This window comes from Boleophthalmus pectinirostris, unplaced genomic scaffold (genome assembly GCF_026225935.1).
Source record: "Boleophthalmus pectinirostris isolate CB_2022bp ecotype Guang Dong unplaced genomic scaffold, ASM2622593v1 HiC_scaffold_22, whole genome shotgun sequence".
Classification (NCBI taxonomy): domain Eukaryota; kingdom Metazoa; phylum Chordata; class Actinopteri; order Gobiiformes; family Gobiidae; genus Boleophthalmus; species Boleophthalmus pectinirostris.
In genome coordinates, this window is record NW_026571190.1 from 24350156 (window position 1) to 24367549 (window position 17394).

General features: G+C 38.0%; 1 protein-coding gene across 1 annotated transcript in view; it reads left to right on the top strand.

Annotated features, from left to right (window-relative positions):
- The window catches only part of fhdc1 (FH2 domain containing 1), a 34014-nt gene extending 18606 nt beyond the window's left edge, over nt 1–15408 (top strand). Inside the window, exons 4-13 of the mRNA XM_055158709.1 lie at nt 1892–1953; nt 3688–3790; nt 3894–3979; nt 5194–5294; nt 6773–6843; nt 7406–7513; nt 7776–7846; nt 9158–9275; nt 9752–9916; nt 11278–15408. Coding sequence (XP_055014684.1) covers nt 1892–1953; nt 3688–3790; nt 3894–3979; nt 5194–5294; nt 6773–6843; nt 7406–7513; nt 7776–7846; nt 9158–9275; nt 9752–9916; nt 11278–13275 — 2883 coding nt within the window. The 3' untranslated portion in view covers nt 13276–15408. The remainder of the gene's footprint in view (nt 1–1891; nt 1954–3687; nt 3791–3893; nt 3980–5193; nt 5295–6772; nt 6844–7405; nt 7514–7775; nt 7847–9157; nt 9276–9751; nt 9917–11277) is intronic.
- The last annotated feature ends 1986 nt before the right edge of the window (nt 15409–17394 follow it).

Sequence of the window (17394 nt, forward strand, 5' to 3'; positions counted from 1 at the left end):
GCCAGTACGTAAATCCAACAATGTAATGTAATTTATGAGAAAAAGTAGCATTCCTACAAATCCGTGCATGAGGAACATGTTTCAAAATAAACAGTGACCCCCGCCCACCTAGTGCCTTCTTCATTCTTATGTTGAACTATGACAGAGCAACAACATGTTTGAAAACATCTTTGATTTTATAAGATTATAGCAAATAGCTGCTTTTACAAAATTATTTATGGATAGAATAAAACACCCTTTTTTGGGCTAGATGTGCCAGTACAATAAAGCTGCAGTTTCTTCTTCTCAAACACTTGGCAGTAAGTAGTCTATTTGATAGTAAACCCCACAATGACATTGACAGTGTATTCTATTGCCCTTGTTGTTGTATATGGCCCTACAGGGACACATTAACGATGGGTGCTAAGTTTCAGCTTCTCTTTCAGTAAATATTGTCCACAGTCATCATGGGAACATATCTGCGTCATCATAAACACTGCATTGAAACATAAAACGTGACTTACCTTCAGTCCCCGCAATGTATGTTAACAGTTCAAAGTGAAGAGACTGAGTAGACCTGTGGGAGTAGTGTCGTGTACACTGAAAGTAAAAACCTGTTGTATCCATCTACTACTATTAGAATGTCTAATCTTCAATTTGGTCAATGTTATAATCTATACTAGGGGTGGGCAATATCAACAAAATTAATAACTCAATTTTTACTTTATTTATTATCTATTATCTTATTTTGTATTGCTATCTTAGGCTGCAATGATTAATCAACTAATATATACTAGCTAATATAAAAAAAATAATCATAGTCATATTTTTATCATCACTATCGTTATTTTTGGTTACTCAGTTACTTCTCAACACTGAATAAACATGCAGCTGTATGTAGGTATGGACTTAAAACCATAAATATGTCTTTTGTTACAAACTGTTTAAAAATGCATGTACTGTACACAAGAGGTGACTGGACCTGGTGGAATTTCAGGACCTAAAAGAGTCACTAGGTGTTATATAGTTGGCAGCAGTATTGTGTAAGTGACACTAAGACAAAACTACAGTAATTGGCCTACATTAGCTGTAAAGGTTCTTCCTAGGGTAAGATAATCTAACTGATTATATGATAATATAATATTTCCCATTCAAATGTGAACTTGTAAAAATGCCTCTATAAAGTGCTCCTTTGTGTTTCTAAAGTGTATGTGCCTTTCATGTATTGTCTATTGCTGATAACCAATGTCTAAGCTATCAACCATGCATTTTATTTATGCCGCATAAGTCTACTTAACCAGTCAAATAATATTGTCATTAATTGAATTACTTTTATTTTGATCAATTCTTTAAAAACTATGCCAGGAATATTAATACATATATATCCCCTTTAAGTAGTCTAGTATGCTTCTTTTTTTCTTTTTTTACAACCATGTTGTAATGTTGTTCCCTCATCTAAAACATGTCTGAAGTGGTGTTATATGTTATCCATGCATAAACACACAAAAGCATAATGCAAAATAACACACTGCAACTTCACAAACCTGATACGAAGTGCAGTTCATTAGAAGAAAGCACAGTGAATGAAATGCGATAGTACTCTGAAGTGGGAGTGCCTTAGCATCGAGAGCTAAAGGAGGGAAGACTCAGAGTATCAAAAATAAAAGTGGAACGTATTAAACATTTTGTAGCATTTTTAAACCAGTAAAATTTTACATGGTGATCTAAATATATGTTCTTTAATCAATGTGTCAGCCAACAGCATCAACATAAGTATATTCATCAATAGACTGTGCTATATGCAGTATATGATTTGTATTTGTTTATTTATTTGCAATGTAAATGATGTAGATTGTTCCCATGTTTACAACAAACCTAACACTATTATCCTGTGTTGTTATCTCTGTGACAGATCAGCATCCTGGACTCAAAGAGAGGGATGAATGTGGGCATTTTCCTAAAGCAATTCAAGAAGTAAGTCCTCTCTTTACTATTATAGATTTTATCAGTGTGCGAGTGTTTCCCATCCACACTGCACCAATAATTATCTTTTAACGGTAATATATGAAAAGAGCTTTGAATTCTATTATACACTTTCCTATGACTATGGCTAATTGATACGCTAGAAACTAGATACTCATTTGTGCAACACACTGGACACATTGGAGCTTTCTACCATGTTATAATGTTGTTCCCTCATCAAAAACCTTCATTGTTCCCTCATCGAAAAACACGCCTAAAGAGATTTTAGATGTCATCCATGCATGTTTGAGTAATTTTGCGAGTCCGTCCAGTTGTCAGCCCACAAGCCTATGTTACCTCTGCTCCCACATGGCAATTTTCCATAAATATAGCCAATATAGAATTTTCAAAACCATAAAAGGTAACAGGGCGATCTAAATATAATATATGTTAGCAATTAAAACCCTATAGAAGATAAACATATTCAGAACCCCTACCCCTAATGAACAGTTTGTGGTTAAATAGTGGAAATTTTGGATATCAATCAATCCCTTAACAGTTGTATTGTTCTGGTGTAATAGGTTTAGGAAATGCCATGGATTAGTACCAGTCTGCGTTGTGTTCTGTCTTAAATAGACTAGGAGTCTAGGATGTTCTTTAGTAAGTTTTAAACATTTGCATCACTCCCACATAATTTCACTGGCATTTGACTGTGAGACCTCAGACACAGTACAGACACTTCAGTAACAGAGCCTGTGTTTAAGGTTGTTCTGTTTTGTAGATGTAGAATAATACCAATATGATTTGAGTTAGGGCTGTATAATTTTGGAAAAACAAATTGCATTTTTTGAATTACGATGAGATCTGAAATTTGTTTAAAGAGGGGATATTACTTTTATGGGGTAACTAGTGTTGTAGTCCTTAAAACTAACAAGTTTATCAGATTTTTTTTTTAACCAGTAGATGGCAAATCCAAAACTTGTTGCCCCTCCCCTCACCTGGACTTTGTTCAGACACTCTATCAGACAGCAGTAACATAGGCAGCATCTAATAGTGATATGTGAGAATACAACAGGAGTGAGTCAGCCAGTCTAATTACAGATGGTGACTTTAAGTTGTTTAGTCGATTAGTGTCTTAGTCAACCAAAATTTGCATTAATGTATAATTTTATTTAGATTCTAAGTATTTATATGGGACAATGGCACCGAAGAGAAGTTACTCAAACAGTAAATATATCCAGCCTTGAGACATTGCTGTCATTCACATGGAACTCCTTAAAGGGCCTATATTATGTAAAATTAACTCTTTATTTTAGCCATGTTAGAATGTTGTTCATCAAAAACATAACCGTATTTGTGTTTTGTTTCATTCACACATGTTTAAGTAACCCTTCGTTATTAGTCTGTCTACATCTCCAAAGCTCAAAATGCTCTGTTCCACCTTGTGATGTCATGAAGCAAAGTAAACCAAATGATTCTAAGTGTGAAGGTGCATGGAGTTTAAAAATACAGTGGAGCACTTCCTGTTTGAAAGAGCTCAGCCTGAATATGCAGGATTATGCTAAATATTTGTGAATGAAACAAAACACAACTCCAAGTATATTTCTGATGAGAATATGACATTTAGCATAGGTTACAAAATTACGTAAATGCCCTGTAAGTAATCTTTGCTTCTATTTCTCAGATACTCATACTTTCACACACTTTGCTTTGGATTCAAAAGCTGCAATCAACCTTCTCTTTCAGGTCTAATCGCGCCATTGTAGAGGACATTCGGCGAGGGGAGAGCCAAACGTACGGCGCAGAGTTACTCAAAGACCTGCTGAAGCTGCTGCCGGATGTGGAGGAGGTCTGGACTTGCCTCTGTAGTTTTTCATGGCTAATGTCACAGGAAAGTGTTTTTTAATACAGTCACGTTTTGTAATGTGTTTGTGTCTTTTTTTCGTGAGCAGGTGAAGAAGCTGCAGTCATTCAAAGGCGACTCGGACAAGCTGGCACTGGTGGACTCCTTTATGTACCTCCTGATCCAAGTGCCGCGGTACGTTAGGTTTAAGGTGTGGGAGTCTGAAGAAGGGATTGGAAAAGAAAACTAGACAGGTTTTGTGGCAAAAAGAATTAGAGTAAATCCAATGAACACAAAGAAGATTATTTGTAGATAATTATGTTTTTGCCATTTTGAAATAGATGTCCATTATGACATAAAGGTGCATTATGAAACTTTTAGAATAGTTGACACTTTTTTTGTCTCCATGGATTTGTCATAGTTTTGTCTAAAATGGTCCTCTTTATGGCAATATATATTCTGTCTGTATGGATACCCAAGTTACAGGTCACGTAACTGCACTGTACCCAATTTTTACGATCTTAAAATGTGAAAACAAGAGCTAGTTCAATTTAAACAGTCCAAAGTTATTACTCACTTACCTTATACATTTCGAGCGTCTTAATCATTCATCATTTATAAGTGCTTTTCACAGCTTTTCACTTTTCACAACTGGAAAAGTTATGCAGTGCACCTTTAACAGTATCTAGTAATCATTATCAGCCACTGGTTTTCCTTTTTGGTTGTGATGACACGGCATATAATAGAAAACCTGACATATCATTTGTACAATTGCTGCTTTCGAATCTCTCTTCCGCTGCTGTAAGACATTAGATTACTGCAGCTCCATATCGCACTTACAGTTTGCTGTCTCAGGGTATGGCTGTATTGTCTTTCACCAAGTTTAAGTAATGGTCTGAATTGCACTACACACAATTCAACCTCCAAAAGTGCAGAGTAGCCAAAAATGATATTCAAGTAAAGGTAACCTTACTTCAAAATACTATTACTCAAGTAGAAGTACCATAGCAGGAGTAACCATAATAATTGATTCAGATTTTGAAGACACCAAACTTAGACAAACTAAATCATATCTGAAGGAGCGGTGTAAGAAACACAAATGTTCAAATAATTTTATATTGTCAACATAAAGCTTTTATCACCTGTAGACTTGCTCACAATGAGAAAAGTAACCAAAATGTTTACTCAAGTAATTGTATTGTTACCTCAATAAGGATGTTAAGAGTAAGAGGATGGTAAGAGTAAAACTATGCTGGTAGTAAAGTACTCTGAAAACTACAATTCTTTTTAAAGGTTACTCAAGTAATTGTAACTGAGTACTACCACCTCTGCAAAAGGTGGTAGTACTCATATCACACAGTCCATAGTAATTTTATTGTTAACGGCTAAACTGTACTTTGGCCCTGCAGGTTCGAGCTGCGTATTGAGGCCATGGTTTTGCGTGAAGAGTTTTTCCCCTCCTGTGCAGTGATGAGTAACGAGATCAATGTCATCCGTGTGGCCACTAAAGGTAATACAGCCTGCCTCAATCACCCAGGTGACCCAGTTATATGAGCTGTGAGCTGGAGAGCGCCCACAAGGCAGTGGAGGGAACAGGATACTGACTGTGACTGAGCACTCTTTTGGCATGACACTGCTTGCATGATTTGTAACCTGTAGGGCCACTTAACTTATATCCTCCATCCTATACTACACAAAAGTGACTCTTGTGAGTTTTAAGCCATGTCAGAATGTTGTTACCTCATAAAAAACATACCTGGAGTTGTGTTTTGTTTAATTATCACATGTTTGAGTAACCCTGGCTGGTTTATTAGGCCATCTACTATTATATCTCCCATTCTGATGGTTATTTTGTATGTTTGATGTTTTATTTTTGCCTTTAGTTCTATAGAGACTGGCAATTCCAAGACTGAAATAATCCAAATTATTCTAGTGACGGTGTTTAAAAGTGTGTTCTGTTTGAGAGAACAACTCAGCCTAAATATGCAGCGTTTGTGTGCAAAACGTGCGATTGAAACAAAAGAAACAAGTTTCAGTTTGAGCAACTTTTAAAACATGACCCTACACTTTTGACTTTTTGCACAGTATTTTATTTTCTCTCACATAAATTACAAAAAAATCATCACAGGACTTGAAATTAATGACACAGCACTACATTCACACTTGATACTACTACTAGTGCATCAGGTGTGATTTGAGCCATAGTGACATCTCAGATAACCCAGACAGCACAGGCCAAAAATCCTTCGGCACTAACAGAATTTACTACCATCATCTAACTGCTCACATCCCATAGCATTACAATGGAAAGTCCCATACATCCAATACCCATGTAAATGTCACATGCGAAATCTAATAAGCAGACTTAAGTTTCATACAATATCACAGAAAAGAGTTATTATTGCATGTCACGCTATAACACTTCCAACTAGGCCTATAGTGGTTGACTAAAGACGTCCTGCCGATTAGTCGACTAAAAAGGGAGTGAAGCAAAAGCTCTCAGAACACGTTTCAGTGTATCTGACCCAAACTGCACTCACAAGACTATACCTACATGCAGCTTAATGCAAAAAAAAAAAAAATTAGGCATAGAAAAGATCAAAAAGACAGATTAAACTTGTGAATTGCCTTTTTACATATAAATAACAAAATACCAAATCTTCCGTTAACTCACTCATTCACTATCATGATACAAAATGCAGTTCAATAGTGGTCCATGGGTGTATATTATTCACTATCACCATATTACTGTGGTCTTATAGTTGTTCTAATACAGCTCAAGATTCTAAAGCTATTCATTTCTGTCCTGTGAATGTATCTTTTTAGTATCAATACCCGCTCATTTAGTTTCGATATCAATTTTAGTATTGATTAGTATCAAAATCATATAAAACTTTTTCCTTAGTATCAAATTTAGTTTGAACTTATACTATTCTGATAACTCTTAATAATTACAGTATAAATAAATATATATGTTGTTTTTTATAGCGCTGATGAGCTGTGAAGAGCTCCATGCAATTCTACATCTGGTGCTGCAGGCCGGGAATATCATGAATGCTGTAAGTCCATACGACATTCAACATACAACAATCAATCATGTATTTGACGATTTCTGTGGCAACTTGAGAAGGGGAGGGGTCATCCCTTTTTATTATATTTGAGTTGTGAATGTTTTCTGTTTTTGCTATAGAACTATTTGCTATTTTTTAATACTTTGTTAAGTAAGTTTAAATAAATATATATATACTATAATACACTTTATACACAATTGGAAAAATAATTCAGATTTTTCGAGTTTTATCTACTAACTTCCAAAAACTTATTTTAAATAAATGAAACGTATTAATTTTTTATGATGTTCAGATACTCTAAATAAGTATGCAAGTGTGAATAAAAACTATCTAGTGCTTGTTGTTCATGACCATGGTGTTAACACTTGCAACAGCTATAATATATTAATAAATGCACCAAAGTCTCCCATATTGTCTCCTAATATCTGTACATATGTTACAGGTGATCATTGGGGTTTAGGTCTTTCCACCTGCTCTATGTTTCCAGGACTTACAGCATTGTGGTTGCCATGTTGGTGTGGTGTAATTATGATATGTGTTTGCTCCTTAGGGTGGATACGCTGGAAATGCTGTGGGCTTCAAACTATCCTCCTTGCTCTCGTTAGCAGACACCAAGGCTAACAAGCCCGGCATGAACCTGCTGCACTTTGTCGCCATGGTCAGTATCTGTGTATACATTTATATGGAAGGCAAAAAGATTATTGCGGATGCGTTCTTCTCAAGTTGCAATAAAACTGTGAAGAAGTATGTATTTTAAACATGTAGGAGTAGGACTGGAGTAGAAATTGGGTGAGATGGTGACAGGAAACCATCATCATAAGCCAAAAGTGGCCAGTGCAGCATTAGATAATACAGATTCTGCAGTAATGTCGAACTCAGTGTCTAACCCTATCTGACCCTGATTATATTTGCCCGCACAGGAGGCAAAGAAGAAAGATGAGAAACTACTCAGGTTTCCAGAGAAGCTCCTGGATGTCCAGAGTGCAGCCAGGTATATTACAAACCTCATTTACCTCCCATAGAATTGACTATGAAAACTTTTCAGATGGCCAATTTTGGCCAAGTTACAGGTCAGATCTGTGGAGAGGCAAGCTTGATCACTGGCTGATATATTTGTCTGACAACACCACAGAAAATTCACAGATTAACAAGAGACATATTTGACAGAAGATGTTAAATATGTTATTGATTTTGGTATAGGAGAAAGTATTTGCAAACAGCTGAACGTGCAGAATATGTTATGGCAATGGCATAGAGGCTGGGGTTATGTAACAGGGGGACTGCAGTGAGGCTGCAGTTTGTCTCCACACATCACAAGGTCATCTCTGTTTAATGTACTTACGCAGCACGCAGCACTACAGTCTCTTATGTAAGCCTATAACAGTCTGCCATCAGAGAAGTGACTTTGGCTTTCTCATTCACATGTAGGAATACCTCATCTCATCAAGTATAGTGTATATTTGGTGTTTTGTTTGATGTAATCCCTAAATGTACCCTGTGCAACTTACCGTGGAGTGTTTAGATTGCTCAGAAATACCTTGCAAAACATATTCTTATGGTGAGTGAGGACGTTTCTCCACAGATATGACCTGTAGCATCCTCTGCTTATGTCCAAAGCAAAGCGGTAACAACTCCGTAAAGACAAGAAGGTGGCTAAAAGTTACATTGTGTACTTTTAACAATATCACATTGAGAAACTTAGATTGTTGTCAGAATTATTGTATACCAGGCATGTGACATTTTGCATTAAAATTATACTTTCTTCACTTTCGTGTTTTTCCACCATTTAAGATATTACTATTAAATGTGATTAACTTCATTAAATGAACCTTTGCTATGTGACATATATAACAATTACACATGACTACTCCTTAAATGAGACAGAGACAGTGTGCATAGTTTTGTTTTAATGTGTTCTGTTACAAATTGGCTAATATCCCCTTATAATAGAGATGGTCCAATATGATTTTTTTTTTTTTTTTTTTTGAGCTGATATGTCAGCTGAGCTGATATTTGTATTTGATATTTGTTGTGGTCGATAACCAATATTAATCTTTTAAAAGTCCTTGCATGGCACCAACTCCAGTAAAAATAACAACAAAGTTTATTTATCTTGGATAAATTCATATTTTCACCTATGAGTCTTCAAAAAGACAAATATGATGTACTCAGGACAAACTGGGAATGACATGGGCACACAGAGACTGGGACAGTATATTGTACCAATTCTGATATCTGTGTAAATCCTCCAATATTGCTTATCGCCAATACACCATCACTCCCTTGTCCTGTCTTTTTGTAGGATCTCAGTGGAGAACATAGAGACAGAGTTCTCCTCTCTGTACGTCCGCATCAGAACTCTGGAGGAGAAGGTTCAGGGAGATCAAGAGCTCCAACAGCAGCTCCAGCCCTTTCTGCAGGTGACACTCTTTCATAATGAAGACCAAGTAGTACTGCCAATATCATTTGTTTCATCCAGACTCTCAGAATTGATTGATGCCTTATAAAACTTCTAAGCCCTTGGGCCTAAAATGCTTGTAAGGAATCAAAAAAGCAGACAGGACTGTGTTTGTCTCGACCTTTTTGTGGTAATGCTTGGTTGCATTTAAGGCTTAGCAGAGGTGGGTAGTACTCAGTTACATTTACTTGAGTAACTTTTAATTTTTAGTTTGATCAGAAATCTCCCTTGCGTAATGTCATTCATATGCTTTAGAACTCCCTACTTGTAATTTTTCAAAATATTTTCAAGTTTTCTTTGCCAGTGGCTTCTTGAGTGGTGTAAACAATGGGGATTATCCCACCAGTTTAAATCAAAATGAGTGAATTGTAAAAACCTGTCATACACACCCTAATAATAAAGTGGTTAAAGTCCTGCCTGTGTTCTGCTGTGACCCAGAGCGCAGCTCAGACTCTGCAGGACCTGAAGAGGCGGAGGCTGGATCTGCGCAAAGAGGGCAACAGCCTCATTGACTTCTTCTGCGAGGACAAGGACACATTCAAGCTGGACGAGTGCTTCCGGATCTTCCAGGATTTCTGCCATAAGTTCAAGAAGGCAGTCAAGGTCAGTGCGGCTGCTCACATAACACCATCACCATGGATCAGCAGTATGCTAGTGCAGAAAACATTATATAACTTCTAGCTGAACAAAATACAAAGTATATAAGTTACAGTCGAGCCCAAAATTATTCATAACCCTGACAAATTTTGACTTAGTTACTTTTATTCAACAAGCAAGTTTTGTCTTGATTGGAAATGACACAGGCGTCTCCCAGAAGATAATAAGACAATGTACAAGAGGCATCATTGTGGAAAAAAATAATTTCTCAACTTTTATTTACATTTGAACAAAAAGTGGCATGTCCAAAATTATTCATACCCTTTGTAAACTGTCAGAGTCTATGGAAAAATCCAAAGTTCTATACCATTCCAAAGAGCCCAAGCTGTTATAAAACTTCCTAATTACCCTGATTCATTGGGAAGCGCTGTTTTAAGCAACTGAACAGGTGAAAAACAGCAGGTCTTTGCAGTTGGTTTGTGAACAGGAGCTCTCTGAGGATCTACGGCTGCGCTTTGTGGCTGCTCACAAGTCAGGAATGGACTATAAGGCCATATCTAAATGTTTTCAAGTTCCAGTAGCTATAGTGCAAAGTATTATTAAAAAATACAAGACGTTCCACACTGTGGAAAATCTCACAAGATGTGTTCAGAAGCCAAAAGTGACACTTGTGCTGGCCAGGAGGATAGTGAGAGAGGTGAAAAAGAAACAAATTACCACCAAGGCCAACAACAACAATCAAGCAGCCTGCAGAGGAACTTGGACTTGGGCACCAGTGGACATTTTAGCACGACAGTGACCCAAAGCACACTGCAAAAGTGGTGAAGAAATGTTTATTAGACAGCAACATTATCGTTTTGAGTGGCCCAGTCAGAGTCCTGACTTGAATCCAACTGAGAATCTGTGGAGGGAGCTAAAGATCAGGGTGATGGGCAAATAGACCCTCCAATCTGAAATCATTGGAGCTCACTGCTAAAAATGACTGCTAAAGATATCAGTGGAGATGTGCAAAAACTCGTCAGCAACTATAGGAAGCATTGGATTACTATAATAGCCAATAAAGGCTTTTCTATTGATTATCGAGAAGGGTATGAATAATTCTGGACATGCCACTTTTCGTTCAAATGTAAATAAAAACTGAGATTTTTTTTTTTCTACAATGATGCGTCTTGTCCATTGTCTTATTTTCTTCTGGGAGATGCCTGTGTCATTTCCAATCTAGAAAAAACTTTCTGGTTCAATGAAAGTAACTTCAAGTCAAAATTTGTCACAGGTATGAATAATTTTGGGCTTGACTGTAAATACATAAAAACTGCTGATAATAAAATAATTAGCAGTTGAATAATTATGATTTGTCTTCTTCTCAGGACAACACAGAGCGAGAGCTGAAAGAGGCGGCACGTCAGCGCCGCCTGAGAGAGTTGGAGGAGCGGCGCAGCGCCTGGTCTGGTTCTGACCAGAGCGGGGGCTTCGGCCGCAGCTCCAGTGAGACTGATGTAGACATGTTGACCAAGGAGGGCCTGCTGGAGTTTTTCCATCGCTCCCAGAGCCCCCATAGCCCTCTGAGCCGCTCCGCCAGTGCCCGCCGCCATCGCCACACCATGACCAGCACAGCAGATCGCCAGCTGCAAGGCTACCTGGAAGTCTTCGGACGCAACGACAATGATTGTTCTAAGTTCAACAGCCTACCACGCTCAGGGAGGCCTCACCAGAGAAGGACCACTCCATGGATGCTAGGCCAAGATGACAACCGGGAGCTGGGCTGGGACAGACTTGCAGACACTGAGCCGATTAGCCCGCTTGCTAGGTTTTCCTCATCCAGGATAAATGACAATGCAGACCCTTACAATAACAATAATCAGTACTCCTCTGTATCGGAGGGAAGTGCTTTGCCACGGCCATTTTCTGTGTTTCAGAAAGCTGCACAAGTCCCCAGCACAACTATTACTGGACAGATGAATGTCAGTGTGGAGAAACACACTTTAGTGCGGGGGCCACAACCTTTTGAGCTCCCCAGCCCCAACAACAACAGCAGTCAAATGCATTTTGTCAAACCTGAGGATGTAATTGTTACTGACTTAGAACATGACGAAGTGAATGTGGACACTGGAAATAAAATAGTCCAAAAAACCCCAACGGCAGCTTTAGAAGCAAAAACACATCCTCCTCAAAAACCTGGAATATTTGGAAAAGACAATGAGGAATTTGACAGTACAATTTCATCTACAACTTGTGACACGCCTCTTCCACTGGACCCCTCTGTCTCCAACAAGACACCAATGTTTTATATTATAGACTGCACTGAAACAGACTGCTCAGTTACATTGGATTACTCCGAGACAGACCTCTTCAGAACCGGCAAAAACCAAGAACATGATCCCAGTTCTCTGTCGTCAAACTTAGAATCTCCAAATGAGCTGTCAACGAGTGACATCTCTGCCCCTAACAGAGTTGATTTTGATGCTACCTTTGTTACCCAAACAGAGGACTGGGATACAGAAAGTGCTGAAACAGCCGAGGGCAAGCAAAGCACTGACAAAGAAACGCAAATAGGCAGTAAAAAGCAAGCTAAAGGTAAAGCCACCAAAGGTAGCAAGAATACTGTTGCCAGCCGTGGTGTCCGAACACTAACTAGCAATGAAAACCAGGGTATGAGAAGAGTAGTGCCTATTAGCAAGCTAACAAGATCAGGAAGCAGCAGAAGAGGAGACAGACAAACAGAAAGTACAGAAACTCGCAGAACGCTGAGAGACCAAAGCACGCCAGCGAGAGGTCGGAGCGAGAAGGCTACGAGAACACCTCGTCATTCTAGCATGCCACCTGACGAGTCCAAAACTCAAAGAGGTCTTACAGGGTCTGCGTCAAGATGGACAAGAGAGTCCACACCCAGGAAAGCTAGCACCCACAAACCAAGCGCTAAACCACTGCGCAACATTCCCAAACCTGAAGAAAAAATGTGTAGGTCGACAATGCGAGCACTGGCACAGACTCAAACGCAAGCTAATTCCGATAACAATAGCCCAGCTACGACCAAGAGTGCATCGGAAGTACCAAGCTTTGCACGGAATACGGTGGCATTTTCTTCAAGGAGCAAGAAGGAGCCGTCAACTCCGTCCCGTACTCCTTCTGTTCAAGCAAAGCAGGCTAAACAGAACAAGTCCTCATCCTCTGAGGAGCGTCCTCAGACTGCAGGACTGAGAAGGGTGCAAAGTGTGAAGGCAGCTAGTCGTAGCTCATACCGAAGTGAGACCCCACCCCCTCCTGCTTCAAGAGAGGACCAGCGCAAGACCAGTAGTTTTTCGGAAAAGTCCATTCCAACCAAAGACTTGACCAGTGGTCGGAGTACAAAACCAAGCTGGAAGTAAACAGACTTTATATGGACTATTGTGGTCTAGATAGGTCTACTGTTTCTCATATGATGCAAAAGACGCATGAATGGTTGTCCAGTTACCAATCAAAAAGTATATTATAGACTGGATGATTCTGTGTGAACATTGCACTGAAATACTAATACTTAAAGTCCTTTATTCAAAAGGAAAGTAGACAAACGGCAATGAACAGTCTTTTTGCCTGCTTAGCAGTCTTTAAAGAACATGCTTGTGGTTATGGTCACATAAACAGGAAGTAAACACTGGCTGTTGCTAATGCATTTTCACTGTTTCATTCAGGGTCACATGGTTTGTAGTGCTTGGATGCTGTTACACTGTCTGAAGTCCTTTAGGAGCAGCTTGGTTTTCTATTTGTTTGGCCTAATACCTCAGAATGTTTTATCAGTGGCCTTTTATCAGCACAGTTTGTTTTTTAACAACAGTGTTGCCAGTGTATATTTCTTCAAATATTAATCAAAACATGAATCAAAAAGTTCTCTCAATGTTATTTTTTTGTAATTATTTGCTATGCAAATAAGGGGTAACATTGAGCAGCCAACTAACAAGTCCCTGCTTCACCTGATCAGTATATGGAATTCCAGACAGTTGTTATTATTTATTACACAATACTTTGGTAAATACATTTGGGCTATGATTTATTGTTTTTAGCCATAAGCTAGCAGACTATGTGCATAAGGCCAGCCCCACATTGTCCAGGCCTGGAGACAGAAATTAAACAGATAGCTACAAGAATTATATTCTTTGTATATTCCTTTAATGAACAATTAAATATATAATTTTATGATAGTATTTTGGCTTATCTCATGTTAGAAAAAAAATCTTGGCACCAATTGGTGCTTGCTTCTTAGCTTGAAGAAATGTACAATGGCAACAATTTTATTTCTTATTTGTTTCAGCATGATAAATGTAAACAGTTATATGCTACACAGTATATGAATGTCTCTCTTCTGTAGATTTAATCTACTATGGTACAAATTGTACCTCGTGCACAGATGTTAGTAGCATTAGAACTACTTCATAGTTATGGAAGTTAGTTAGTTAGTGCAATCAATCACATCTTACTGTACTGACCACTTCTTTTGACTTGTTCTCATGGCCTTAGAGCTTAATGTAGCCTCACCTGTAGACAGACACAAGTGCTAGACTGCCTTACATTCTTTTACATAAAAACACTGCTAATCATGTACATATTGTAAAGACATAGTATTTTTCTGACTAAAGATGTTTACGTTATAACAAAATCTAAAGTCTGTCTCATGGTAGCGTCAGGGCACAGAGCCAACCATCCCCTCATAAAGTTGCTGTTCTACTTTCCTCTTTCCTTTTATGCAAATGAAGAGGACACAAACACAATCGCATGACGCAGCTTGTGTAGTCCACTGCAAACTTTCTCCAAAAGACATTTAAATTATAAAGAATAATATAACAAGACATCAAGTGCATTTTTCTTCAGATTTATTACAAAAGAAAGGACAAAAATCTACATGGACTGTACACATATACTTATGTTTGTATATGTTGATTTTTTTTTTTTTTACTGTTGTTACAATACCCACTCAACTACCAATGGTGTGGTGATTATAAATAACTGTATTACCTTTTTCTGTCCAAATATTTTATGTTTTGTATAAGTATCCATAGGTTTAAGAGTGATGAAATATTAGGACTGTTGTCATGGCATCTTTGGAATGGTGAAAAGTCCTCAAAATGTCCCACATGAAACAGCTGAAACCCATGAAAATATTTCTACATTTATTTGAATTCAAGACTCTGGATTGACATAAAAGACTAAAAGATTAAAGATTAAAAGAGTCTAAAAAGATTACTTAATATATTGAAAATTTGAGTAAATAGTTCTTAAACAGATTGGCTTATTGTAGTACATGATACTATGAGTTTCACTGGTGCAACATTACAGATTAAAAGTAATTGCAGGTATCTGTACTTTACTTAAGTATATTTTTAGTGGATACTTTTTGGCTTTACTACATTTGAGAGAGGGTACCTGTACTTTCAACTCCACTACATTTTTGAACAGGACTGAAAAGTAAAAGTATTTTTCATTATAGTTTGAGACCTGCTGAAAAGGTTGAGGGGTTCATTTTTTAAATATTTGTAGTTTGAGAAAAAAAAAAAACATACAAAGAAAAACAACTAGGAAGATCCATTGATTCAATGGTTTTCGTTGAAGAAAATCCAGCACAAATCTTTATCAAAATCACTACATTTGAAGCTTTATTAGATCTCAAAATGTGTGAAATGCTTTTTACTTTTACTTGAGTACTTCTACCACCACTGCGGAGTTTACCCTTTACCATGATATACCACTACAAGTACTACCCTTTGAACCACTAGATCAAGCCTGCCCCCTGCTGCTTTCTTCTAGAGCCTTACACTGTGCCCTTTACGTAACCATAGCCGATGTGGCATTTGCATACTGGCCTCCCCTTGTACCTCTCTCTGCACTGCTTCCTTATGGCTAAACAGTCACCATGGCAACGCAGTCTAAACATCTCTCACGTGGGACAAAGGAGGCCAGTAAAATATAAAGTTGCTACCACACTTAGTGACATGTCTTAATCAAGTGACCTTTAATTTATGTTCAATGTTTTATCATCTTGTACAGTGGAAATGTATAGACTCTAGTTTTATACTTGATTGTGATTCATGTGATGTAAAGTGGACACTGCAGTGCCCTGCCTGGTTGGTACACTGAAAAACACTGTATTTACTTAAGCAAGCTACATGGATTGTCACAAGATATGGCTGCAAATATTGTTTCTGCTAATGTTTCAGAAGATCCTATGACCTCAATAAATCACCATGTTGCTGTGTAAACCATGGACACATGTTTTGAGTCTTCACTTAAAAATGGGGTAGGCTGATTTTCAAAAAAAAAAAAAAAGTGGGCTTCTTAAAGTGTTAGACTATTCATTTCACTAAAACATATAGTTTACATCAGGGGTGCTAAGAATCACTGTTTTACATCACATTATAGATTTTTACAAAAAACCTTAGTTCTCTCCTTTTTTTATTAACAAACTTTTCTGTCACCCTTGGTGTATATTGTTTCTTATGCTGTCAATGCTGGTAGTTAAAGACCACGTAAAGAAAGTGACAGCCCAGCTCTTGCCTTATTGTTGTCGTACTGATATATCAACCAAAGTTACTATATTAGACAAAATGGACTCCTGTGAACTTTAAGCCATGTTAGAATGTTGTTACTGCACTTGTGTTTTGTTTTATTCACACAAGTTTGAGCAAATCTTTATTATCAGTGTGTCTACATCTCCAAAGTTCAATATGCTTTTACAAGTTCAGTAGAGATTGGCAATTCCAGGGCTGGTCATCCAAATGATTTTAGTGAAGGTGCATGGAGTTTAAAAACACAGTGGAGTATTCTGTATATGTATTACCACATGACATCACAGGGTGGAATAGGAATTTTTTTCAGTTTCAAAGAAGAACAAACGATAAATATGAAGGATTTGTGTATTAAATATGTGTGAATGAAACAAAACACAACTCCAGGTCTGTTTTTAACAGGGAAACATTATAACATAGTTCGGAAAGTGTCTTAATATGGGCCCTTTAATCATACAGTTTGTAATGCTTTCAGCTGACACCAGCATGTCTTTATATAGTTAGTAACACTGGAAGAACAGAGGCACAAAATCTTGTATTTGCAAGGGATAGACAAAGTAAACGAAACAAGGTGAGGAGAAAGCTGGAGTAAGTTCATCTCAGACCAAGTCAACCCCGGCGTGCTGAGGACATGTGCAGCACAGCTCACTGGGATCCTGCACTTTCTCTTCAACCTGAGTCTGAAGCTTGAAAGGATACTGGTGCTGTGGGAGACCTCCTGCATTGTGCCAGTGCCCAAGAAGCCTATACCATCTGGACTTAATGACTTCAGACCAGTTGCTTTGACGTCTCTTGCTATGAAAGTATTAGACTTGCTCTGGCTCAGCTCAGACCCCCGGTGGCACCATCCCTCGATCCTCTACAATTTGCCTATCAGTGCCATTGAGGTGTGGAGGATGCTGTAATCTGTCTTCTGCAGCGGGCTCACTCACACCTGGATAGTGTCAAGGG